Below are 27,772 nucleotides of genomic sequence, written 5' to 3' on the forward strand. Positions count from 1 at the left end.
GACGCACCAAACTCATCGTGTAACGCACCGCAAACAGCTGTTTGTGTAGTGACGGCCGTGCTGGACTGGTGCGCACCATGGCGAGAGTGCAGGTTTTGGTGGCTTTACAGCCCATATGGTCAGTCACCTGGCTGATGTAGCTGAATGACAGAACAGTGACTGTCCAGCTGATCAAATTTGGTCTGACCACAATGAGGCAACGACCTTATTATCGTGGGTGTGCCCCCCGAGACACTCATCTAGGCGCCGGTCATTGCTCCATTGTGATACGCAAGCCCCTTCACCACGGCAAGGTAATGATCACGAAGGGGAATGGGCGCATGTTCATGCCTTTTCTTTTGTTGTTGCAGCTGCCCGCAGTGCAGCCAGAAAAATTAGGCAGTCATGTACACGCACCCGAAAAATTATTACAGCGGCCGCTGCTAGCAGCGGCCTAAAAAATTCAGCAATCCGCCTGGAGTCCCGGACCCTGTTGGTGGTGGCGGAGAAGGTAGTGAAGCGGCCTGCAGGCAGACATGCTGTGTGGAGGGACTGGGAGCGACTTAGTCTTCTTGGGGCAGGCCAGGCAGCCAGTCACACGGCGTGCAGGCAGAGATGCTGTATGTGCGGGGACTGACTTAGTCTTGGGGCGGGCAGCAGCCCTCCGGGATCCATGCCTCATTCATTTTTATAAAGGTGAGGTACTTAACACTTTTGTGACTTAGGCGACTTCTCTTCTCTGTGACAATGCCTCCAGCTGCGCTGAAGGTCCTTTCTGAGAGGACGCTTGCGGCAGGGCAGGAGAGAAGTTGGATGGCAAATTGGGAAAGCTCTGGCCACAGGTCAAGCCTGCGCACCCAGTAGTTCAAGGGTTCCTCATCGCTGTTCACAGCAGTGTCTACATCCACACTTAAGGCCAGGTAGTCGGCTACCTGCCGTTCCAGGCGTTGGTGGAGGGTGGATCCGGAAGGGCTACGGCGAGGCGTTGGACTAAAGAACGTCCGCATGTCCGACATCACCATGAGATCGCTGGAGCGTCCTGTCTTTGACTGCGTGGACACGGGAGGAGGATTAGTGGCAGTGGTACCTTGCTGGCGTTGTGCCGTCACATCACCCTTAAAGGCATTGTAAAGCATAGTTGACAGCTGGTTCTGCATGTGCTGCATCCTTTCCACCTTCCGGTGAGTTGGTAACAGGTCCGCCACTTTGTGCCTGTACCGAGGGTCTAGTAGTGTGGCCACCCAGTACAGCTCATTCCCCTTGAGGTTTTTTATACGGGGGTCCCTCAACAGGCAGGACAGCATAAAAGACGACATCTGCACAAAGTCGGATCCAGTACCCTCCATCTCCTCTTGCTCTTCCTCAGTGACGTCAGGTAAGTCAACCTCCTCCCCCCAGCCGCGAACAATACCACGGGAAGGTTGCGCAGCACAAGCCCCCTGCGACGCCTGCTGCGGTTGTTCTCCTGCCGCTGTCCCCTCCTCCTCCTCCTCCTCCCCCAAAGAAACACCTTGCTCATCATCCTCTGAGTCTGACTCATCTTCTGCACATGACCTCTCTTCTTCCTCCTCCTCCCCCCTCTGTGCTGCTGCAGGTGTTGAGGAAACAGCTGGGTCTGATGAAAATTGGTCCCATGCCTGTTCCTGCCGTAACGGTTCCTGGTCACGCTCATTCGCAGCTTCATCCGCCACTCTACGCACAGCACGCTCCAAGAAGTACGCGTAGGGAATTAAGTCGCTGATGGTGCCCTCACTGCGGCTCACCAGGTTGGTCACCTCCTCAAACGGCCGCATGAGCCTGCATGCATTTTTCATCATTGTCCAGTTGTCGGGCCAGAACATCCCCATCTTCCCAGACTGTTTCGTTCTACTCCAGTTGTAGAGGTACTGGGTGACGGCTTTCTTCTGTTCTAGCAGGCGGGAGAACATGAGGAGGGTCGAGTTCCAGCGAGTGGGGCTATCGCAAATGAGGCGTCTCACCGGCATGTTGTTTTTACGCTGAATTTCTGCAAATCGTGCCATGGCTGTGTAAGAGCGCCTCAAATGCCCACAGAACTTCCTGGCCTGCTTCAGGACATCCGCTAAGCCAGGGTACTTTGCCACAAATCTTTGAACCACCAGATTCATGACATGTGCCATGCAGGGTATGTGTGTCAGCTTCCCCATATGCAAAGCGGCAAGCAGATTGCTGCCGTTGTCGCACACCACGTTGCCTATCTCCAGGTGGTGCGGGGTCAGCCACTCATCCACCTGTTTCTTAAGAGCAGCCAGGAGAGCTGCTCCAGTGTGACTCTCCGCTTTGAGACAAGCCATGTCTAAGATGGCGTGACACCGTCGTACCTGGCATGCAGCATAGGCCCTGCGGAGCTGGGGCTGTGTAGCTGGAGAGGAGAACTGCCACTCAGCCAAGGAGGAGGAGGAGGACAGCGAAGAGCATGTAGCAGGAGGAGAGGAGGTGGCAGGAGGCCTGCCTGCAAGCCGTGGAGGTGTCACAATTTGGTCCGCCGCTTTCTGCTTGCCATCGTTCACCACCAGGTTCACCCAATGGGCTGTGTAGGTAATGTAGCGGCCCTGCCCGTGCTTGGCAGACCAGGCATCCGTGGTCAGGTGTACCCTTGACCCAACGCTCTTCGCAAGAGATGACACCACTTGCCTCTCAACTTCACGGTGCAGTTGGGGTATGGCCTTTCTGGAAAAATAAGTGCGGCCTGGCATCTTCCACTGCGGTGTTCCGATGGCCACAAATTTACGGAAGGCCTCAGAGTCCACCAGCCGGTATGGTAACAGCTGGCGAGCTAACAGTTCCGCCACGCCAGCTGTCAGACGCCGGGCAAGGGGGTGACTGGCCAAAAGTGGCTTCTTCCGCTCAAACATTTCCTTCACGGACACCTGACTGCTGCTGTGGGCAGAGGAGCAGGAACCGCTCAAGGGCAGAGGCGGAGTGGAGGAGGGTGCCTGTGAAGGTGCAAGGGAGAGAGCGGCATAAGCAGATGATGCACCTGAAGGAGGAAGAGGAGAAGGAGGGTGACTTTGCTTTTGTGTGCTGCTGCTGCTTTTGCTCAGGTGGCCATCCCATTGCTGTTTGTGCCTTTTCTCCAGGTGCCTTCGTAAGGCACTTGTCCCTACGTGAGTGTTGGCCTTTCCACGGCTCAATTTTTGTTGGCAGAGCGAACAGATGGCTTTGGTCCGATCTGAGGCACACACATTAAAAAATTTCCACACCGCTGAGCCACCCTGGGATGTGGGCACTATGGGGACCTCAGCAGCTGATGCTGAAGGGCAAGTTGGCTGGCTGTACATAGGTGGCGAATCTGGCGATACATGGTGCCGGACTCTGCCACCAGCTGTTTCTGACGAAGAGCTGCCCCAGCTTCTTTCAGCAACTTCTATCCTCCTACTACTCTCTGACTCCCCCTCTGAACTGTCCCCCTCTTCATCTCCTCTATTGGGAACATACAGAGGATCCCTATCATCGTCATCATCGTAATCATCCTGCCCAGCTTCGCTTGCCTCAGAAAAATCCAAATGTGTAGGTCCTTCATCCTCCTTACACGTTACATCCATAGTGTTGTCGCGTAACGCAGACATATGAGCTGGTGAAAATTCATCTGGCTGTAACAATGGCTGTGCATCAGTGATTTCACCACCACTAAATAATTCTTGCGAAGTGTCAAATGCAGCGGAAGTGGTGCTAGTAGTAGCGCTGGTGGCTGAGCAAGATGAGGTGTTCTGTGTCGCTAAATACTCAACCACGTCCTGACAATCTTGGGAGGTGATGGGACGTGCCTTCTTCCGAGCACTGTACTGTGGGCCAGGTCCACACGAAATTACATTTACACGACCTCGCGCAGACCTGCCGGGTGGCCTTCCTCTGCCTCTGCCACTACCTCTTCCTCTTCCTCTACCTGTTTTGTCCATATCGGGTATGCACGGAGTGGTATATCACACTGCGTGCACTCACGTAGGTAGGTGGGTTCACTTAACTGCACAGGTATGCGCACTGATGCGGTGGGTTCACTGAACAGTACAGGTATACAGTGGCGGGTTCACTGAACACAACAGGTATGCAGTGGCGTGTTCACTAAACAGGTATACAGTGGCAGGTCCACTGAACAGAACAGGTATACAGTGGCAGGTCCACTGAACAGAACAGGTATACAGTGGCGGGTCCACTGAACAGAACAGGTATACAGTGGCGGGTTCACAGAACAGGTATGCAGTGGCAGGTTCACTGAACACAACAGGTATGCAGTGGCGTGTTCACTAAACAGGTATACAGTGGCAGGTCCACTGAACAGAACAGGTATACAGTGGCGGGTTCACAGAACAGGTATACAGTGGCGGGTCCACTGAACAGAACAGGTATACAGTGGCGGGTTCACAGAACAGGTATGCAGTGGCAGGTTCACTGAACACAACAGGTATGCAGTGGCGTGTTCACTAAACAGGTATACAGTGGCAGGTCCACTGAACAGAACAGGTATACAGTGGCGGGTTCACAGAACAGGTATAGAGTGGCGGGTCCACTGAACAGAACAGGTATACAGTGGCGGGTTCACAGAACAGGTATACAGTGGCGGGTCCACTGAACAGAACAGGTATACAGTGGCGGGTTCACAGAACAGGTATACAGTGGCAGGATCACTGAACAGGTATGCAGTGGCAGGATCACAGTACAGGTATGCAGTGGGCTGAGGGCTCACTGAACAGAACAGGTATGCTGTGGCAGGATCACTGAACAGCTATGCAGTGGCAGGATCACAGTACAGGTATGCAGTGGGCTGAGGGCTCACTGAACAGAACAGGTATGCTGTGGCAGGATCACTGAACAGGTATGCAGTGGCAGGATCACAGTACAGGTATGCAGTGGGCTGGGGGCTCACTGAACAGAACAGGTATGCTGTGGCAGGATCACTGAACAGCTATGCAGTGGCAGGATCACAGTACAGGTATGCAGTGGGCTGAGGGCTCACTGAACAGAACAGGTATGCTGTGGCAGGATCACTGAACAGCTATGCAGTGGCAGGATCACAGTACAGGTATGCAGTGGGCTGAGGGCTCACTGAACAGAACAGGTATGCTGTGGCAGGATCACTGAACAGGTATGCAGTGGCAGTATCACAGTACAGGTATGCAGTGGGCTGAGGGCTCACTGAACAGAACAGGTATGCTGTGGCAGGATCACTGAACAGGTATGCAGTGGCAGGATCACAGTACAGGTATGCAGTGGGCTGAGGGCTCACTGAACAGAACAGGTATGCTGTGGCAGGATCACTGAACAGCTATGCAGTGGCAGGATCACAGTACAGGTATGCAGTGGGCTGAGGGCTCACTGAACAGAACAGGTATGCTGTGGCAGGATCACTGAACAGGTATGCAGTGGCAGGATCACAGTACAGGTATGCAGTGGGCTGAGAGCTCACTGAACAGAACAGGTATGCTGTGGCAGGATCACTGAACAGGTATGCAGTGGCAGGATCACAGTACAGGTATGCAGTGGGCTGAGGGCTCACTGAACAGAACAGGTATGCTGTGGCAGGATCACTGAACAGCTATGCAGTGGCAGGATCACAGTACAGGTATGCAGTGGGCTGAGGGCTCACTGAACAGAACAGGTATGCTGTGGCAGGATCACTGAACAGCTATGCAGTGGCAGGATCACAGTACAGGTATGCAGTGGGCTGAGGGCTCACTGAACAGAACAGGTATGCTGTGGCAGGATCACTGAACAGGTATGCAGTGGCAGGATCACAGTACAGGTATGCAGTGGGCTGAGGGCTCACTGAACAGAACAGGTATGCTGTGGCAGGATCACTGAACAGGTATGCAGTGGCAGGATCACAGTACAGGTATGCAGTGGGCTGGGGGCTCACTGAACAGAACAGGTATGCTGTGGCAGGATCACTGAACAGCTATGCAGTGGCAGGATCACAGTACAGGTATGCAGTGGGCTGAGGGCTCACTGAACAGAACAGGTATGCTGTGGCAGGATCACTGAACAGCTATGCAGTGGCAGGATCACAGTACAGGTATGCAGTGGGCTGAGGGCTCACTGAACAGAACAGGTATGCTGTGGCAGGATCACTGAACAGGTATGCAGTGGCAGGATCACAGTACAGGTATGCAGTGGGCTGAGGGCTCACTGAACAGAACAGGTATGCTGTGGCAGGATCACTGAACAGGTATGCAGTGGCAGTATCACAGTACAGGTATGCAGTGGGCTGAGGGCTCACTGAACAGAACAGGTATGCTGTGGCAGGATCACTGAACAGCTATGCAGTGGCAGGATCACAGTACAGGTATGCAGTGGGCTGAGGGCTCACTGAACAGAACAGGTATGCTGTGGCAGGATCACTGAACAGGTATGCAGTGGCAGGATCACAGTACAGGTATGCAGTGGGCTGAGGGCTCACTGAACAGAACAGGTATGCTGTGGCAGGATCACTGAACAGGTATGCAGTGGCAGGATCACAGTACAGGTATGCAGTGGGCTGAGAGCTCACTGAACAGAACAGGTATGCTGTGGCAGGATCACTGAACAGGTATGCAGTGGCAGGATCACAGTACAGGTATGCAGTGGGCTGAGGGCTCACTGAACAGAACAGGTATGCTGTGGCAGGATCACTGAACAGCTATGCAGTGGCAGGATCACAGTACAGGTATGCAGTGGGCTGAAGGCTCACTGAACAGAACAGGTATGCTGTGGCAGGATCACTGAACAGCTATGCAGTGGCAGGATCACAGTACAGGTATGCAGTGGGCTGAGGGCTCACTGAACAGAACAGGTATGCAGCCAGGAAGAAGTTAAGCCTAACTAATCTTTCCCTGAGAGACAGTCTGCAGCAGCTCGCCCTACTCTGACTAATGCAGGCACACGAGTGGCCGTAATGGCCGCCGCTGCCTGCCTTATATAAGGGGGGGTGGGGCTCCAGGGGCTAGTGTAGCCTAATTGGCTACACTGGGCCTGCTGACTGTGATGTAGAGGGTCAAAGTTGACCCTCAGGTGCATTATGGGGCGAACCGAACTTCTTCCGCAAAAGGTTCGCGTGCGGTACCCGCACGCGAACCACCTAAGTTCGCGCGAACCCCGTTCGCCGGCGAACCGTTCGGCCCAACTCTAATCACTACGTGGTAGCACTCAGACCCTGTCAGTATCTGTGTTTATTAGACCAGTTTCTTAGGTGTTGATGATCATGGAGCTCACACCTTAGTCTAGGAATTCTGTTATTATCTGTGTTATTCTCTAGACCAGTTTCCAAGGTGTTGATGATCAAGGAACTCACACCTTAGTCTAGGAATTCTGTACCATCTGTATTATTATTATTATCTAGACTAGTTTCTGCAGTGCTGAGAATCAAGGAGCTCACACTCAAGCCTAGGCATTGTTGATTATCTGTTATGACCTTCTGCTTTCCTGACCATTCTTCTGATCTCTGATTCTGTACCTTTGTCATTCTGATACTCTGTTGCCAAACTCTGCTGATCTTAGGATTCTGCATCTGTATACTGTCTCGGTACTTTGACTGTCTGTGTGTAAACGACCTGGCCTGTCCGACCTCGAGAACTCTCTCCCCTGTTAAGAGATAGTTCACAGATCTGTCAGTGACACTTCCTCATTGGTGTCACTCACGTTCTGTCCTTCCCACTCTCTGCCTGGCTCCGCCCCTTGGGGAGCCTCAGGCCATTGGAAGGAATCTGTTCTCCGGGCAGTACCTCCTACTGCCTTGCACCCATGGTATGGGTGCTCTCCTCAAAGTATTACTGTTGCACCAAACACTCATATATTACTCAGGTGTCCAGAGGTTAGAAATATATCTGACTAGCCGACCCGCGTCGTAGCATACGCCGCATCTTCTATCTATCTAATAGAGTACGTGCCTCAACCTTGAAGCAAGAAGAATAAAGGTGAGTACACACATCAGACCATAGTCTTTGGAAAATGAAAGCTCACAGACCAATGTTACCCCCTTCCATGTAGTATGAGAACCATACCTACACAGTCTATTCTATGGAGCTGCACTCCCCATCAGACAGAAATCTTACCCCCTTCCATGTAGTATGAGAGCCACACCTACACAGTCTATTCTATGGAGCTGCACTCCCCATCAGACAGAAATCTTTGCAAGATGCTGCACACAAAGATGCTGTACACATGCAACAGATCAGTATCTGCAAAAGAGCAGTACCTACAAAATACATTCATAGTCTATATCTGCAGATCTCATACACACCTTGTTTAACGGACAATCATCTGCAGATCAGATCAACCAGGATGGATCTTTGGATCTGCAGATGATTGTGTGATCTGCAGATGAATGTCCGTCAAACAAGGTGTGTATTATGCTGAGAATACATGGTACGTTTTCTACAGTGTAATCGAGCTGCTGGCTCCATTCCCGCTCGTCCCCGCGGGCGCCCGGATCGATTCTTGCTCGTCCCCGCGAGCACTTTCTTATTTTCCACTCGTTTCTTCTTTTGTCCTGCCCGCCGGTATCGAGCACAGAATCGATCCGGCGGGGTATCGGGCACGTCGGAAATTATCAATCGAGCCATCAGCGGCTCGATTACATGGTAGAAAACATACCGTGTATGCCCAGCATGAGATCTGCAGATATCATAGACTATGAATGCATTTTGCAGAAACTGATTTTTTGCAGGAACAGATCTTTTGCAGATACTGATCTGTTGCATGTGTACAGCATCTTTGTGTGCAGCATCTTGCAAAAAATTTTATCTGATGGGGAGTCCAGCTCAATAGAATAGACTGTGTAGGTATGGCTCTCATACTACATGGAAGGGGGTAACATTGGTCTGTGATCTTTCATTTTCCAAAGACTTTTATCTGATGTGTGTACCCACCTTTAGGCTTTCCATTAGAAAATGTATGCGTGCTCAAACACCAAGTTTAACCCTAGCAAGTCTGGCTTTCCAAATCTGGCCTAATTGGCTATTCATGAGGCAATGCTCATGCAAATATGCATTTGCTTTCGCATGCCAAACTATGCAGGGTCAAAAAACCAATACTGCAAAGCGGTCGCCCTGCGGGAATAAGTTCATGCTACATTAGCACTATCTAGGAGCGCCACGGGGAGGATTCCCAATGCCACTCTTTTTATACAACCAGGGGGGACCGCGGGGTCCCAGGCTCTCTCACTGCCTAGGAACCACAGCGGCACCCCGGAGGGGGAGGCTGGGTGGCGCAGGAGCCCCCCCCCAAGTGTGGCCAGCGCCAGGGAGAGCTGTCCGCACCCACCTCCCAATATTAAAAACAGGCAGTTACCTTAACGTCCATTGCGTTCTGCTACATGCGCATTAATTTTCTCATGGAAAGCAATTTTTGCAGTTGTATCCTTTGGAGGCAGGTGGTGGATGGCTTGCTCCGGCGGTGTGAGCCCTGGAGTTAGTTGTCTGTGCTTGTCCTCCCCCCCCCCTCCCCCCCCGGAGTGTTGTATGTGAGCCAGCCCTGAGCTCTAAAGCTCGGGGTGACCCATGCTTCACTCCTTTCTCATGTGGTGCCCCCAAGTTAATGCGCATGTAGCAGAACGCAATGGACGTTAAGGTAAGTGCCTGTTTCTAATATTGGGAGGTGGGTGCAGACGGCTGTCCCGGCGCTGGCCACGCTTGGGGGGGGGGTCACCTGCACCACCTAGCCTCCCCCTCCGGGGTGCCGCTGTGGTTCCCAGGCAGTGAGAGAGCCTGGGACCCGCGGTCCCCCTGGTTGTATAAAAAGGGGGGCATTGAGAATCCTCCCTGTGGCGCTCCTGGATAGTGCCAATGTAGCATGTAGCAGTTTCACATCGAAAATCCCATTTTCATTTTTGGCGAATTTTCACGAAAATCTTCAGAAATATTTGCGTTTTCGACCAGCATCGAAAATTCATTGTATGCGGATGCTTATGCCCTTATGCGGAAAAATGTCCACAATAATCCACATGGAAATTCAGTCTATGCGAACGTTTATACGGAAAAATGTCCGCAATAATGCGCAAGAAACTTCTCTGAATGCGGACGCTAATGCCCTTATGCGTAAAATGTCCGCAATAATACGCAAGTAGCGTGAAAATGACTGGCATTAGGCGAAAATTAACGTGAAAAAATTAGATGGAAAATGTGTCTGTCAAAACGAAAATTCGGCGAAAATTCTGCAAAAAATTGTCGAAACAAATTTTTGCATTTTCGCTCATCACTGGCATGTAGCAGGGCGACCGCTTTGCGGTATTGGTTTTTTGACCCTGCATAGTTTGGCATGCAAAAGCAAATTTGCATGAGCATTGCCTCATGAATAGCCAATTAAGCCAGATTTGCAAAGCCAGACTTGCTAGGGTAGGCCTCTTTTCCATGGACAGTTGATAGGCAGTAAAATGCCTCTCAAACTCTTACAAGTTACAACTGCTCACTACTGCCCGGTAACAGCTTGCTGCTGCCTGGTAACTGCCTGTTGCTGCCTGGTAACTGCTTGCTGCTGCCTGGTATCTGCTCACTGCTGCCCGGTAACTGCTTGTTGCTGCCTGGTATCTGCTCACTACTGCCTGGTAACTGCTTGCTGCTGCCTGGTAACTGCCTGTTGCTGCCTGGTAACGCAATGGACTGCTGCTGCCCGGTAACAGCTTGCTGCTGCCCGGTAACTGCCTGCTGCTGCCCGGTAACTGCTTGCTGCTGCCCGGTAACAGCTTGTTGCTGCCCGGTAACAGCTTGCTGCTGCCCGGTAACTGCTTGCTGCTGCCCGGTAACTGCTTGCTGCTGCTAACAGCTTGCTGCTGCCCGGTAACTGCTTGCTGCTGCCCGGTAACTGCTTGCTGCTGCCCGGTAACTGCTTGCTGCTGCCCGGTAACTGCTTGCTGCTGCCCGGTAACTGCTTGCTGCTGCCTGGTAACTGCTTGCTGAGCACACAGCTCAACAGTCCGTGGAAAAGAGGCCTTAAACTTGGTGTTTGAGCACGCATAAATTTTCTCATGCAAAGTGCTTCTTCTTCTTGCTCGAAGGTTGAGGCACTTAGTCTATTATATATATAGATTATCGGTGATACTGCAGATCGCCAGTAATCAGATCCTCTCTGTTCCACTGATCGTTACAGTTTCTAGTTAAAATGCTGCTGTGTATCTTTTAGAGCAGAGAGGACGTCTGAGTTCAGGTCCGCTTTAAGCCTGGTACACATATACACATTTCAATTCAATTCAATTATGATTGGCCAATCACAGACCAATTTTACCACCTCCATGCAGTATGAGTATTTACCTACACAATCTGCTTATGGCATTGAATATCTGTTGACCCTCATAGTACATGGAAGTGGCAAAATTGGTTTGTGATTGGCCAATCATAATTGAAAGTGTGTACCAGGCTTAAACGTGAGTATATGTGAGTAATGCTTGAGATTGTAAGGACTTGTACACACTTTCAATTATGATTGTACAATCACTGAACAATGTTATTACTAGGGATGCCTGAACAACACAATTTCACGTTTGCAAACACGTTTGTGAAACCGATACTTTGCTGTGAGCTCCAATGACTTTAATGGCAGGCAAACATCTAAAACCTTAAGGGCATCTCTGTAGCCACAATTTCTTTAAAAAAGGTGTACAAAGTGTTCTAAAACCAGTGTCGTGGCGGAGGGGGGGCCAAATATTTGCCAAAAGATAGGATAGAAGGTTTTTAAAGAGATGTTAATGGCCACTGACTTTAGCAACTAATAGCAAATCCCCCATACAAGCTGGAAGCACCAAACTTGCCGAGTATGTTCAGGAGAACTGTAGGAACGAGAGGAAAAGACCAGGACGTTTTCGAGAAAATGCTTTTAAATACTTCAAAGAAAAAAATGTCTTTTAAAAGACAGCAAAATGACATTGTGCAGCATAATTCAGAATGTTTCTATCTATCTATTCATTCTATACCGATGATGATAAATCCCTTCTTGTTAGACCTGAGGAAATGTTACACTGGTGGGAATCCCTATTCATGTGCTGAGTGTGGGAAATGTTTTGTTGATAAATCCCTTCTTGTCAGACCTGAGAGATCTTCCACTGGTGAGATTCCTAATCATGTGCTGAGTGTGGGAAATGTTTTGTTGATAAATCCCTTCTTGTCAGACCTGAGGAAATGTTACACTGGTGGGAATCCCTATTTATGTGCTGAGTGTAGGAAAATAATGCCTTCTTGCTGTTAAATCATTCTGATTGCAGCCTGGTTTAAGGTCCAGGATTGGATGCACTGCTATTTCTCCTTACTCTGTAAGTTTAACTTTTCTATTGTAGAAAACAGAGCTTGTCTCACATAAGGAGATCCCACACTGGTGAGAGGCCCCCTTAATGTGCTGAGTGTGGGAAATGTTTCCTGTGAAAGTCACTGCTTATCATATGGAGATCCCACACTTGTGAGAAGCCCCCTTAATGTGCTGAGTGTGGGAAATGTCTCCGGTGTAAGTCACTGCTTATCATAAGCAGATCCCACGCCGGTGAGAGGCCCCCTCAATGTGCTGAGTTTGGGAAATGCTGTTTGCATATTAAACAATATTAAGCATTTACAATATTAAGTGGATGGGTGAAACGGAGGAGGTATTTGGATACATTTTCACACTCCCTCCAGATGAAAAATGTATCCAAATTCCTCCTTCGTTTCGCCCATCCACTTAATATTGTAAATGCTTAATATTGCTTAATATGCTTAAAGGGATACTTAAGTCAAGGGGGAAAAATGAGTTTAACTCACCTGGGGCTTTCCTCAGCCCCCTGCAGCCGATCGGTGCCCTCGCAGCCCCGCTCTGATGCTCCTGGCCGCAAAAGCAGCATAGGGTGCGATATTATGGCTGGGAACGCGGAGAATCACTTGCGTTCCCATGCCTGTTGGCCGGTGACGGCGAAACCGGAGGAAAGCCCCAGGTGAGTTAAACTCATTTTTACCCCTTGACTTAAGTATCCCTTTAATATTGTAAATGGGCTGCTCTCTGGTGCCTGAAATATGTACAGTATAAGCTGTTAGGCCCCATGCACACTGAGCGGTTTTAGGTGCGATCCGCCGGCCGCATCCACATGTAAATATGCTTGGCTAATGTATTTCAATGGGATGGTGCACACCGGCGGTTTGAGGTTTGTAGCAAACCGCAAACGTGACTCCTGAAATCTGCTCCCAAAACCTCTAGTGTATTGCGGATCTGCTAGTGGTTTTGGTGTGCACTGGGCCTCACTGTGTGCTGCTAGTAAACTAGCTGCAGTGTGTGCTGCTCTCTGGTGCCTGAAATATGTATAGTATAAGCTGTAACTGTGTGCTGCGCTGCTCTCTGCTGCCTCCTGTACGTACAGTATAAGCTGTTAGGTGTGCTGCTAGTAAGCTAGCTGCAGTGTGTGCTGCTCTCTGCTGCCTGAAATATGTACAGTATAAGGTGTTACTGTGCGTTGCTAGTAAACTAGCTGCAGTGTGTGCTGCAGCAGCTGTGCAATAGATCTAAAATAATTAGTAGTATTGATAGTGGAGCACTCCTCTTGAAGCCAGGTGGATATGGGAGTATACGAAGAGATGTTTGTTTATCCCAATGCGTTATTTCAGAAATATGCGGTACAGTGGTTCCGCTATATAGATGATATTTTTTGCGTGTGGGCGGGGCCACATTCGGCCTTAGAGGAGTTTGTACAACAACTGATGTCGAGATGTCCAGACATCAGATTTACAGTGCATAGTTCAAGTGAACAGATCAGTTTTCTGGATACAATGGTAGTGCGTAAGGGACAGAGACTGGTCACGGATCTCTATACAAAGCCCACGGATGTAAACTCCCTGTTACATTTTGGGAGTTTCCACCCGTGGGCCACGAGGAGATCCGTCCCAGTCGGACAATTTCAGCGAGTACATAGGATCGTTGGAGATGAAGGGATCAGGGCCCAGAGGATGGAAGAAATGCAACAGAAGTTTGTGAATAGAGGTTACCCAGATGAGATAGTACAGGGAGCCAGGATCAAGGTGCAAGATGGCAGGGTGGGGGACAGGAGACGATCTGGGGAGCACAGAGAGCTAATACCATTTGCTACTAGATATAATACACAAAGTGATCGGATAGCTAAAATTATTAAAAAACTGTAACGATTGTGGAACTTTCCCCGTGATCAGCGCACAACACGTGCGCTGACACGGCGGAAATCCTCCACAAGCGTATCATTTGCAGGAACCCAGCAAAAGGTGCTATGCACCCGTAGAGGGAAAATTCCTGTCGGCAGATGGTGCTGGGGAGTGCAGAGGAACCAATCCTCTGTACCTCCACAAATGCCAGACAGGAATTGTACGAAACGCAGAACGCAATCGCAAGAGAGGCGATTGCGAATGAGAATGAGCAAAGGGACAGGTTGTATGTGTGTGCGCCAATCCAGTCGCCACCCCGCGACCGCGCACACACAACAGCAGATATGAAATAGGAACGCGATCGCGAGAGGTGCACAAGGCAGATCAGGACAGAATACGAGGTTAGCAAAGGCACAGCAAATAATACAATGAGGAGATACGGAAAATAACAAACGCTAGCTAACCGCGAACACCGCACCCATTCGCTACAGTGCACGTGGTTATGGGCGGTCTCCACGTGATAAGCACAATAGAGACAAGCACGCCTAACTAACCATTAACAGACAAACATAAAACAGAGGACGCGAGCGCTTGCTTAACGGTTACCTCACCGAGCCTCCAGCAAGCGTAGCAGACAAGACAGACACACGAAAACAGGGACAAGCGAGAGATAGGATCCACAGCACTAGCGAAAAGTGGCTAGCGCGAGCCAAGTACAGAGTAGCAGAACAGAAGGATCCCCAGCGCTAGCGAAAAGTGGCTAGCGCGATCCCAGAAGACAGAACAGAAGGATCCCCAGCGCTAGCGAAAAGTAGCTAGTGCGATCCCAGGAGACAGAACAGAAGGATCCCCAGCGCTAGCAAAAAGTAGCTAGTGCGATCCCAGGAGACAGAACAGAAGAGATAGCTGGTAGCAACCGCTGCACCAGCTATACTCCAAGAACAGAGATCAGAACCATTTCCTGTCAACCACCATAGAGACAGGACAATGGCAAACAGGCAAGACAAGACAGAACAGGCAATACAGATAATACAATCCTAACAGCACTAGGGAAATCTGCCTAGCGCAGTTTTCACGAATTACTAACAGAGAGCAAGGCTGACACCCCACCAGGAGTGTTACATAGGACGAAATCCTTATGAACAGCCAAGCATTGTGGGAAAGACATAGTACTTATAGTACACGCCTCCAATGAATGTGGCCAGGCAATTTGCATGACAACGTATGCAAATTCCTCTGCAAGCACAAGCTGCAAAACTGACAGAAGCTCTTCTTTCCAGAGTCCTGCAGCATGCAAACCTACACAATGGTCAAAAGGCTGGCTGCAGGCAGCTGAACAAATCATCACAGTACCCCCCCCTCCAGGGTCGAATTCCAGACGACCCTCAAAACTGCTATTAGCAACAGACTCAAACTGAAGACTCATGAAGGTCGGGGCAGCCCGACAAGGTCCAATTCCAGAGTCAGTCCACCCGAAACCGACCTCATCGGAAACAGAAGCCACCGAAACATGCCCATCAGTACTACCAGTCTCAGTAGAACACCCATCAGGACTGTGACCGCCAGAGAAGAAGCCATCAACACCCTCCAGACAATACCCACCACCTTCCAAGGAGCGTCCGAAAATACCAAACCTGCCACAATACCTGTTCGAAGTGTCCCTTACAACACAAAAGCCACCGTTGATCTTATCCAGGGTACCAAGCAAAATTTCTCCCGGAATCTCCCAGAACCTTTTGAAGCTCCACAGAGATCCCAAGAGGGCAGAACAATCACCAGGCTCACATGGAGAATTACCAAGAACCCCCATGGAACCAATGACAATTCCGGATTCAGAATTACGAGGACACCCATCAAGATCAAGACTTTCAGGGACCACTTCTGGGCATGCAAGCAGGCAGGCCATATCAGAGCATGTCTCCACCGAGGAAGCATCTGAGTACGCTGGTAACCGAGGCACACTTGGGCTTTCTGGGTCACAGAGCACACTGGGGTACACCAGCACAGGAGAAACCTCAGGACATGTCGGGGAACTGCCAACCTCAGAGTCCGACACGAGGAAACCAAAACCAGGACCGGGCAGAGAATCATCACGAGCAATGGTCTCAGGCACTGGACTTTCAAAAGAAGACTCGGATTCAAATTCGGAAATTTCTGTGACTGCAATATCATTATTGACTACACATGACTGAAGCTCCACCAGAGCTGAAAAGGTAGCCAGCAAGGCAGCAATGCCTACGGAAGAGGGCAACACCTCAGAAGGACTTGGGGGGCAGGAGACATCTCCTACAAGTTCTGCACCCTTTGGGAGGAACTCGGAGACCTCCAGAACATCATTTTTCAAGTTTTCTAAGAAGGATTCTGAACTATCCATGTTACAGGGCAAAACTGGAACTTTATTTGTGGACAGGGCAGATGTCCCAGGAATGGTTCCACCATAACCTGAGACTGGATCTCATCATCATGAGGGGAATGTACAGGTATATTTACTGGAACACACACTGACTCCCTAACTTCATTCTCACTGTACCCAGAATTCTGTGTGGCAGTCAAACTAGCTTGTAACTCCAAAACTGCAGAAAAACAGGTAAAAATAGCAGCAATACCTAGACGAGCCTCTAGGGCCAGGGCAGGAGATATTGTACAAGGCAATATTGACTCATCCAGAGTACAGGGTGGAGAGTCAGAACCTCCCTCAGAGCAAGAAAGGGGCTCACAAACGTCAGTGTGAAAGGAAAACAAGTTTTCATTCATGGTACAGGGCAGGTTTAGAGAAAGCGTCTCTGAATAAGGCAAAGAGGGTTCAGCATCAGATTCGCAAAACCGAAGCGCTGTCTCACTCTTAGATTCGGCTAACAATGTCGAATCCGAGGAATCAGAACGCAAAACCTGCGAATCAAAATTCACTTTAGGTTGTGAAACTGACGCTTCCATAGCGCAAACCTCCACGATCTGCGGGGCAGACTGCAAGGCATCTAGGACCGAAACGCTGGAGCAACTGTCCCCAGGCAACGGGCCCTTACAGGTGAGAACAGGGTGAGACAGAGACTCATTTGCAGAAGAAATGGCGACATCAACAGGATAAACTTTATTAGGCATAATAATTTTACTTTTGACGCTGCATAGTCGAGAAATTTTCCCCATAGCAGGGTCACAGACGGAAGATCTCAAAGATCTGTTACTAAATGACAAAGGATCCCACACATCCTTGAGGAAACCTGCAGACTCATGCCGATCACAATCTGCGGGAACATCCGAGAAACCGGCATCAGATCGCACAGATTCAAACTGCACACTGTCAGGAGAGAATCCTTCAAGATTCGCACAGGAATCAACCACAGCGGCACACTCATTCATTTCAGATTGCACAAAGTCAAGACTCTCATGCTTTACCCCAGAAAGGCAGGAACAATCATCCGACAACAATGTCTCTTTATTGGAATCAATTGGTTGGTGTGTGTGCAACTCATCCAAAATCGTTTGCCATACATAGATCACCAGATCCACATCATCCTTGTCACATTCATCGGAATCAATCAGAAGGTACATAGAGTCAAGACAAGCATTCAAGACATCTTCGTTTTGTGCGATGTAAAAATCGCAAAAGGCTTTCCAATCAAAATCGAATTCCTCCAGCAAGGCCCCAACATCCCAGGAAGCAAATGGGGGTTCAAACAGGCCAGTATCCAGATAATCTCCATAGGGTTGGAGTTCAGGAACAAGAACAGATTTTTTAACTGCTTTAATGTAGTGTGCAATCCTACCTATAGCAGGATCCACATGAGCTTTGGATTGGGGCAAAAAAGGCGGAGACGGAACAACATCATTACAAACATCAATAGGAAGGGTTTTATTCTGATGCTTGCGTTTTTTAGTTTTTCTCTTTTTCGCCACTTTGCATGTCTGCTGTTTAAAACCTGAAGTGGCAACAGACACATTGAACTGATTGTCATACTGAAAAGTTTTGCATGGAAGGGAAAGATCAGCTGACTTATCAGCAGCTACACACTCAATCAGAGCAGGTGGTAAGCCAGGCAGTTTAAACCAGTGAGAGAATATCACTGCAAGAAACTGATACAGATTATCATTCCAAGAATCGATTTTTAACAGATTATATGCCCAGGTGAACAAATCGTCTTTTAAGAGCACATAGGCAAACAGAAGAGCCGACGTGGACGGATCAGAAATCTGAAAGGTGGGATTCAGACAAAACCTCACACATTCAGAAAGAAATTCCGCCTTGGTCTCTGAGTGTAGCCTTTTAAAGCTCTTAAAGACACAGGACCCAAACTCGACAAAATCGTACAAATTAGAAATTCCGTCTACACTGGGGTTTTGGGTTGGGCTGTTCATACTGTAACGATTGTGGAACTTTCCCCGTGATCAGCGCACAACGCGTGCGCTGACACGGCGGAAATCCTCCACAAGCGTATCATTTGCAGGAACCCAGCAAAAGGTGCTACGCACCCGTAGAGGGAAAATTCCTGTCGGCAGATGGCGCTGGGGAGTGCAGAGGAACCAATCCTCTGTACCTCCACAAATGCCAGACAGGAATTGTACGAAACGCAGAACGCAATCGCAAGAGAGGCGATTGCGAATGAGAATGAGCAAAGGGACAGGTTGTATGTGTGTGCGCCAATCCAGTCGCCACCCCGCGACCGCACACACACACAACAGCAGATATGAAATAGGAACGCGATCGCGAGAGGTGCGATCGCCAGACAAGACACAAGGCAGATCAGGACAGAATACGAGGTTAGCAAAGGCACAGCAAATAATACAATGAGGAGATACGGAAAATAACAAACGCTAGCTAACCGCGAACACCGCACTCATTCGCAACAGTGCACGCGGTTATGCGCTGTCTCCACGTGAGAAGCACAATAGAGACAAGCACGCCTAACTAACCATTAACAGACAAACATAAAACAGAGGACGCGAGCGCTTGCTTAACGGTTACCTCACCGAGCCTCCAGCAAGCGTAGCAGACAGACACACGAAAACAGGGACAAGCGAGAGATAGGATCCACAGCACTAGCGAAAAGTGGCTAGCGCGATCCAAGTACAGAGTAGCAGAACAGAAGGATCCCCAGCGCTAGCGAAAAGTGGCTAGCGCGATCCCAGAAGACAGAACAGAAGGATCCCCAGCGCTAGCGAAAAGTAGCTAGTGCGATCCCAGGAGACAGAACAGAAGGATCCCCAGTGCTAGCAAAAAGTAGCTAGTGCAATCCCAGGAGACAGAACGGAAGAGATAGCTGGTAGCAACCGCTGCACCAGCTATACTCCAAGAACAGAGATCAGAACCATTTCCTGTCAACCACCATAGGGACAGGACAATGGCAAACAGGCAAGACAAGACAGAACAGGCAATACAGATAATACAATCCTAACAGCACTAGGGAAATCTGCCTAGCGCAGTTTCCAGGAATTACTCTAAGCTGATGTTCAAACAGAGAGCAAGGCTGACACCCCACCAGGAGTGTTACATAGGACGAAATCCTTATGAACAGCCAAGCATTGTGGGAAAGACATAGTACTTATAGTACACGCCTCCAATGAATGTGGCCAGGCAATTTGCATGACAACGTATGCAAATTCCTCTGCAAGCACAAGCGGCAAAACTGACAGAAGCTCTTCTTTCCAGAGTCCTGCAGAAACCTACACAATGGTCAAAAGGCTGGCTGCAGGCAGCTGAGCAAATCATCACAAAAACACTGGTATTTGCTCGCTGATAGCTTCCCAGAGATAATACAATTTAAAAATCCACCACTTATCTCATACAAGAGAGCACCCAATCTGCGTGACCGATTGGTACACGCAGATTCGGGACCTAGGGGTCAGTCAAAATCTAATCGCAGAGGCACGTTTCCATGCATGAATTGTGATCAAGGGAGATCACATATTACACCCTCATCAAGGTGTTAAATTCAAAATACATGACTGTTTTACATGTGACTCTAACTTTGTTGTGTATGCCTTAAAATGTCCGTGTGGTCTATTATATGTTGGACAAACAACGCAAAAAAATCAAAAAACGATTGTCGTCGCACAAACATGCGATTAGGGAAAGTTTGACTGACCAGGCTGTAGCATATCATTTTCATCAGGCTAAACATCATGTCAGCCAACTTAGATATATGATTATTGAACAGGTCCCACCACCCAGAAGGGGGGGTGATAGGGTTAAAAAACTATTGTATAGAGAAGCATTTTGGATTAAGAGGCTGGACACAATGGAACCTCGGGGGTTAAATAGAGAATTTGATTTATTACCGTTTATTTAAATTGTTTCCCTGTGTTCCATTGTCTCCAGCCTCCAATATCCTGTTAGAGTTACCTGAAAAAATAGGGATTATTGGTCATGTGTATTTACTAGCATGACATTGTATTGATGAATATGTGATTTGTTCCCTGTTAGGACTTGTTCCCTCAGCACTGCCATCGCACCATATGATTATAATCATAAGACTTGACAGTTATGTACAGTAGGATATATAGCCTCTTTTCTGCCGCCATAAGCCTTTTCCGCGGGTTTGTTTTCTATATTGTATGTATATTGATGAGTAACAGTATATGTGGGCTATCATGGATGTAATGTTTACAATACTACGTCAAGGTGTCCTCCCATTGGCTGCTGCCACGACCGCTCCCCCTGTTTTCATCTGACAGCGCAGGGCGGCGTATTATACACCGCCGGCGTCTGTCCTTGCCAGGCGACGCGAGGGGCGGGGACTTGGTTCCCCACACCAGCGCGTCATGTCGGCCAGTTTCCCATCAGGTCCGCTGCGGCGGCTGCCTGGTGGGAGAGGCCGCTATGAGACCCGGCGCAGGGGGCGCGGCTGAAGGACGGCATCCATTGGTAAGGAGGGGGAAGGTGGGAGAGACCGGATTCAAATCCTCCGCAACACGATAGGTGGGTGATTTGTAAAGGCCACATTATTGGTCAGTCTGGGCTAACACTGGGGTATATAAGAAGATGATGTTGTTTGTATTTTGTCATTCACACAGCAAAGCTTGATAAAGGGGAGGCTGCCCTGAAACGTCGCATCTTATTGCTGTTATGCTGATTCATTGATAAAAATAAAAGAGCTACGCTTAAATTGGATGGTGCCGGTTTCTGTGGATTTTATAGATCTAAAATAATGAATGGTCACACCCCCTTTTTGCCCTGGTGTATTGTGAGTTTGAGAAAAAATAACGAATAACTACCGACTATTTATCGCACATATTTCGACCTGTCGATATTTCAGCCTATATTCCTGGAGAATTGCTATTTTGAGTTATCACAGGAAGTAAATTACCAACCATGTGACAAATAGTTTGGTAACCTCAGGTGAATTGACGCCATAGTGACTGGCACTGCTGACATTAATAATAAAACTACAGAGGCAACATCAGAGAATAGCCTGGAAGGAAACTCACCAGGGTTCACCTGCCCTTCAGCAACGCTGAATATCTGAATAAGCAGCACAACAGGGATTACTTCCATCTTCTCCATTATCTCTCTGCAGCCGAGTTGTCCAAAACCTGCAGAGAAGTGGAAAACCTCGAATACTTTAGCATGATTTGGGTATATTCATTAACTGTAATTAAACATTACGTATATGTTAATGCTTACAATTCTAATTTATTTCCATTACACACATGCTTAGGGTATCGGTTGAAAAGGGCGCCCGAGCTGCCTGTATGAAAAGGGCGCCGCCATAGACATCAATGTTATTTCTGGAAATATGGGCTACAAGGTGTAGAAAAGGGCGCCCGAGTTTTGATATAGGCTACAAGCGGGCTCCCCTTTGTAGCCCATATTTTTCCGGCTACAAGGATTTCGGCTACAGTAGGGCGCCCCTTTGTAGCCCATATTTTTTCGGCTACAAGGTTTTCGGCTACAGTAGGGCGCCCCTCTGTAGCCCATATTATTGCCTTTTTTTGTAGCCTATGTTTTTATATGGGCTACAAGCACTGTAAGCCGAATTATTTCATTCCCCCACTATTCATGGCGGCCTGGAGGGGGAATAGTAATTTACGCATCCCGGAGTTTTTTTGTAGCCGAAGTTTATATGGGCTACACCAGGCGCCTTTTTGTAGCCGAAGTTTTTATATGGGCTACACCAGCCGCCTTTTTTTGTAGCCGAAGTTTATATGGGCTACACCAGGCGCCTTTTTGTAGCCGAAGTTTATATGGGCTACACCAGGCGCCTTTTTGTAGCCTAAGTTTTTATATGGGCTACACCAGAGCCTTTTTGTAGCCGAAGTTTATACGGGCTACACCAGGCGCCTTTTTGTAGCCGAAGTTTATATGGGCTACACCAGGTGCCTTTTTGTAGCCAAAGTTTTTATATGGGCTACACCAGCCGCCTTTTTTTGTAGCCGTAGTTTATATGGGCTACACCAGGCGCCTTTTTGTAGCCGAAGTTTATATGGGCTACACCAGGCGCCTTTTTGTAGCCGAAGTTTATATGGGCTACACCAGGCGCCTTTTTGTAGCCGAAGTTTTTATATGGGCTACACCAGAGCCTTTTTGTAGCCGAAGTTTTTATATGGGCTACACCAGAGCCTTTTTGTAGCCGAAGTTTTTATATGGGCTCCACCAGGCGCCCTTTTCATATAGACCCATGCTTAGAGTATTTATTTCAGACCCAGAGAAAAGGAATTAGGTTATGCTGGTTTTACCCTTTGGTAAAATCTGAATGCCTGACCTCCCATACATCAGAAATGAATCCCACCTTCAGAATATTTAGATTTTGTTGTCTTGCAGCATGAATTGAACACATACTTACAGTAGTTACATAGTTTGGCTGAAAAAAGACATCTGTCCATCAAGTTCAACCAGAAAAAAGAATAAAAGTCACTCTGAACCTGCACACATCCTCGTTGATCCAGGGGAAGGTGAAAAACCTTACAAGGCCTGGGCCAATTAGCCTTAAAAGGGAAAACTTCCTTCCTGACTCCAGATGGCAGTCAGATAAATCCCTGGATCAACTCTTCCGGGAATTACATAGTAATTATAGCCGTGGATGCCCTTCAATGCAAGGAAAGCATCTAAGCCCTCATTACATGCAGATATAGGGCCTGATTCACAAAGCGGTGCTAACAGTTAGCACGCTGGTGAAAAGCCCTTTATCACGCCTGGGGCTCGATTCACAAAGCGGTGATAACCCAGTTAGAGACTTTGGGCTCGATTCACAAAGCGGTGCAAAGTGTTTGCACGCTGGTGAAAAGGCCCTTATCACGCCTAAACTCACTTTAGGCATGATAAGAAGAAACTCGCGCGAAGTTACCGCGCGTACGCGCGTACGCGCGTAAGTGCGCGCGCAGCACCCGACGCTTCGCGCGAAGCTCCCATTAAGCCCTATGGGACTTTGCGCGCGCGTAACTTCGCGCGAAGAGCAGGAAAAAGCGGTGATAACTCAGTGGTGAAAAGGTCATCACGCCTAGGGCTCGATTCACCAAGCGGTGCAAAGTGTTAGCACCGTGGTGAAAAGGCCCTCTTCACGCCTAAACTCACTTTAGGCATGATAAGAAGGGCTTCGCGCGAAGTTTCCGCGCGCAAAGTTTTGCGCGCGCACCCGCGCGCGTGCGCGCGATGCGCCCATTAAACCCTATGGGACTTTGCGCGCGCGCCTGTGCGGGTGCGCGCGCAAAACTTTGCGCGCGATAACTTCGCGCGAAGTGCAGGCAAAAGCGGTGATAACTCAGTGGTGAAGAGGTCATCACGCCTAAAGTCCTTTAGGCGTGATAACTGGGTTATCACCGCTTGGTGAATCGAGCCCCTAAAGTCTTTTAGGCGTGATAACTGGGTTATCACCGCTTTGTGAATCAAGCCCTTTAGGCGTGATAACCATTGCACCAGGGTGGTGAAAAGCCAGTTTAGGCGTGATAAGTTTAGGTGTGATAAGTTTAGGTGTGATAAGTTTAGGCATGCTAAGTTTAGATAAGTGTAGATAGCGCACAAGGGGCTTGATTCACAAAGCGGTGCTAACAGTTAACACCCTGGTGAAAAGCCCTTTATCACGCCTAAACTCTGTTTAGGCATGATAAGTTTAGGTGTGATAAGTTTAGGTGTGATAAGTTTTTAGGCGTGATAAGTTTAAGCACCAACTGGGTTAGCACCGCAGTGCACAGCTGATCAAAAGTTTTGCGCTAGCAAAGTCTGGTGCACTTTGCATAGAGTTTAATGGCGCTGCTTTGCGTGCGGGACTTTGCATGCGATCTAAACTTATCTAAACTTAGCATGCCTAAACTTATCATGCCTAAACTTATCATGCCTAAACTGAGTTTAGGCATGATAAAAATGGTTATCACGCCTAAAGTCTCTAACTGGGTTAGCACCGCTTTGTGAATCGAGCCCTAAGTCCCGCACGCAAAGCAGCACCATTAAACTCTATGCGAAGTGCACCAAACTTTGCTAGCGCAAAACTTTTGATCAGCTGTGCACTACGGTGCTAACCCAGTTGGTGCTTAAACTTATCATGCCTAAACTTATCACACCCAAACTTATCATGCCTAAACTTATCACACCTAAACTTATCACACCTAAACTTATCATGCCTAAACTGAGTTTAGGCATGATAAAGGGCTTTTCACCAGCGTGCTAACTGTTAGCACCGCTTTGTGAATCAGGCCCCTAAACTCAGTTTAGGCATGATAAGTTTAGGGGCTCGATTCACAAAGCGATGCTAACCCAGTTAGAGACTTTAGGGGCCTGATTCACAAAGCGGTGCTAACAGTTAGCACCCTGGTGAAAAGCCCTTTATCATGCCTAAACTCAGTTTAGGCATGATGGGCCTGATTCACAAAGCGGTGCTAACAGTTAGCACGCTGGTGAAAAGCCCTTTATCATGCCTAAACTCAGTTTAGGCATGATAAGTTTAGGTGTGATAAGTTTAGGCATGATGGGCTCGATTTACCAAGCGGTGCAAAGTGTTAGCACCGTGGTGAAAAGGCCCTCTTCACGCCTAAAGTCACTTTAGGCATGATAAGAAGGGCTTCGCGCGAAGTTTCCGCGCGTAAAGTTTTGCGCGCGCTCCCGCGTGCGTGCGCGCGAAGCGCCCCTCACTTCGCGCGATGCGCCCATTAAACCCTATGGGACTTTGCGCGCGCGCCTGTGCGGTTTAGGCATGATAAGTTTAGGTGTGATAAGTTTAGGCATGCTAAGTTTAAGCGCCAACTGCGTTAGCACCGCAGTGCACAGCTGATCAAAAGTTTTACGCTAGCAAAGACTGGTGCACTTTGAATAAAGTTTAATGGCGCTGCTTTGCGTGCGGGACTTTGCAAGCGATCTAAACTTATCTAAACTTAGCGGGCTCGATTCACCAAGCGGTGATAACCCAGTTATCACGCCTAAAAGACTTTAGGCGTGATGACCTTTTCACCACTGAGTTTTCACCGCTTTTTCCTGCTCTTCGCGCGAAGTTACCGCGCGAACGCGCGTTCGCGCGTTCGCGCGTGAGAGCGCGCGCAAAGTCCCATAGGGCTTAATGGGAGCTTCGCGCGAAGCGGGGACGCTGCGCGCGCACGCGCGCGGTTGCGCGCGCAAAACTTTGCGCGCGGCAACTTCGCGCGAGTTTCTTCTTATCATGCCTAAAGTGACTTTAGGCGTGATAAGGGCCTTTTCACCACGGTGCTAACACTTTGCACCGCTTTGTGAATCGAGCCCAGCATGCCTAAACTTATCACACCTAAACTTATCACACCTAAACTTATCACGCCTAAACTGGCTTTTCACCAGCATGGTGCAATGGTTATCATGCCTAAAGTCTTTTAGGCATGCTAACTGGGTTAGCACCGCTTTGTGAATCGAGCCCATCATGCCTAAACTTGACCTCTTCACCACTGAGTTATCACCGCTTTTGCCTGCACTTCGCGCGAAGTTATCGCGCGCAAAGTTTTGCGCGCGCACCCGCACAGGCGCGCGCGCAAAGTCCCATAGGGTTTAATGGGCGCATCGCGCGGGGCGCTTCGCGCGCACGCGCGCGGGTGCGCGCGCAAAACTTTGCGCGCGGAAACTTCGCGCGAAGCCCTTCTTATCATGCCTAAAGTGAGTTTAGGCGTGAAGAGGGCCTTTTCACCACGGTGCTAACACTTTGCACCGCTTGGTGAATCGAGCCCATCATGCCTAAACTTATCACACCTAAACTTATCATGCCTAAACTTATCATGCCTAAACTTATCACACCTAAACTTATCATGCCTAAACTGAGTTTAGGCATGATAAAGGACTTTTCACCAGCGTGCTAACTGTTAGCACCGCTTTGTGAATCAAGCCCCTAAACTTATCACGCCTAGGGCTCGATTCACCAAGCGGTGCAAAGTGATGCGCCCATTAAACCCTATGGGACTTTGCGCGCGCGCCTGTGCGGGTGCGCGCGCAAAACTTTGCGCGCGATAACTTCGCGCGAAGTGCAGGCAAAAGCGGTGATAACTCAGTGGTGAAGAGGTCATCACGCCTAAAGTACTTTAGGCGTGATAACTGAGTTATCACCGCTTGGTGAATCGAGGCCCTAAACTGGCTTTTCACCAGCATGGTGCAATGGTTATCATGCCTAAAGTCTTTTAGGCATGCTAACTGGGTTAGCACCGCTTTGTGAATCGAGCCCGATAAGTTTAAGCGCCAACTGCGTTAGCACCGCAGTGCACAGCTGATCAAAAGTTTTGCGCTAGCAAAGACTGGTGCACTTCGTATAAAGTTTAATGGCGCTACTTTGCGTGCGGGACTTTGCAAGCGATCTAAACTTATCTAAACTTAGCATGCCTAAACTTATCACACCTAAACTTATCATGCCTAAACTTATCACACCTTGGGCTCGATTCACCAAGCGGTGCTAACCCAGTTATCACGCCTAAAGGACTTTAGGCGTGATGACCTCTTCACCACTGAGTTAGCACCGTTTTTGCCTGCACTTCGCGCGAAGTTATCGCGCGCAAAGTTTTGCGCGCGCACCCGCACAGGCGCGCGCGCAAAGTCCCATAGGGTTTAATGGGCGCATCGCGCGAAGTGCGGGGCGCTTCGCGCGCACGCACGCGGGAGCGCGCGCAAAACTTTACGCGCGGAAACTTCGCGCGAAGCCCTTCTTATCATGCCTAAAGTGACTTTAGGCGTGAAGAGGGCCTTTTCACCACGGTGCTAACACTTTGCACCGCTTGGTGAATCGAGCCCTAGGTGTGATAAGTTTAGGCATGAGGGGCTCGATTCACAAAGCGGTGCTAACAGTTAGCACCCTGGTGAAAAGCCCTTTATCATGCCTAAACTCAGTTTAGGCATGATAAGTTTAGGTGTGATAAGTTTAGGTGTGATAAGTTTAGGCATGATAAGTTTAGGTGTGATAAGTTTAGGCATGATAAGTTTAAGCACCATGGGCCTGATTCACAAAGCGGTGCTAACAGTTAGCACGCTGGTGAAAAGCCCTTTATCATGCCTAAACTCAGTTTAGGCATGATAAGTTTAGGTGTGATAAGTTTAGGTGTGATAAGTTTAGGCATGATAAGTTTAGGTGTGATAAGTTTAGGCATGCTAAGTTTAAGCGCCAACTGCGTTAGCACCGCAGTGCACAGCTGATCAAAAGTTTTACGCTAGCAAAGACTGGTGCACTTTGTATAAAGTTTAATGGCGCTGCTTTGCGTGCGGGACTTTGCAAGCGATCTAAACTTATCTAAACTTAGCATGCCTAAACTTATCACACCTAAACTTATCACACCTAAACTTATCACGCCTAAACTGGCTTTTCACCAGCATGGTGCAATGGTTA

The 27,772-nt window shown here is 48.9% G+C and overlaps 1 protein-coding gene across 2 annotated transcripts in view; it reads right to left on the reverse strand.

Moving 5' to 3' along the window:
• Positions 1-27,772, reverse strand: part of DDR2 (discoidin domain receptor tyrosine kinase 2) — a 549,319-nt gene that overhangs the window by 348,935 nt on the left and 172,612 nt on the right. Inside the window, exon 3 of one of the 2 annotated variants that reach the window (XM_068251775.1) lies at positions 21,450-21,554. In XM_068251775.1, coding sequence (XP_068107876.1) covers positions 21,450-21,525 — 76 coding nt within the window. In that variant the 5' untranslated portion in view covers positions 21,526-21,554. Of the gene's footprint in view, positions 1-21,449; positions 21,555-27,772 lie in introns of those variants that run through there. The other variant, XM_068251776.1, reaches the window with a different exon arrangement.

This window comes from Hyperolius riggenbachi, chromosome 9 (genome assembly GCF_040937935.1).
Source record: "Hyperolius riggenbachi isolate aHypRig1 chromosome 9, aHypRig1.pri, whole genome shotgun sequence".
Lineage (NCBI taxonomy): Eukaryota > Metazoa > Chordata > Amphibia > Anura > Hyperoliidae > Hyperolius > Hyperolius riggenbachi.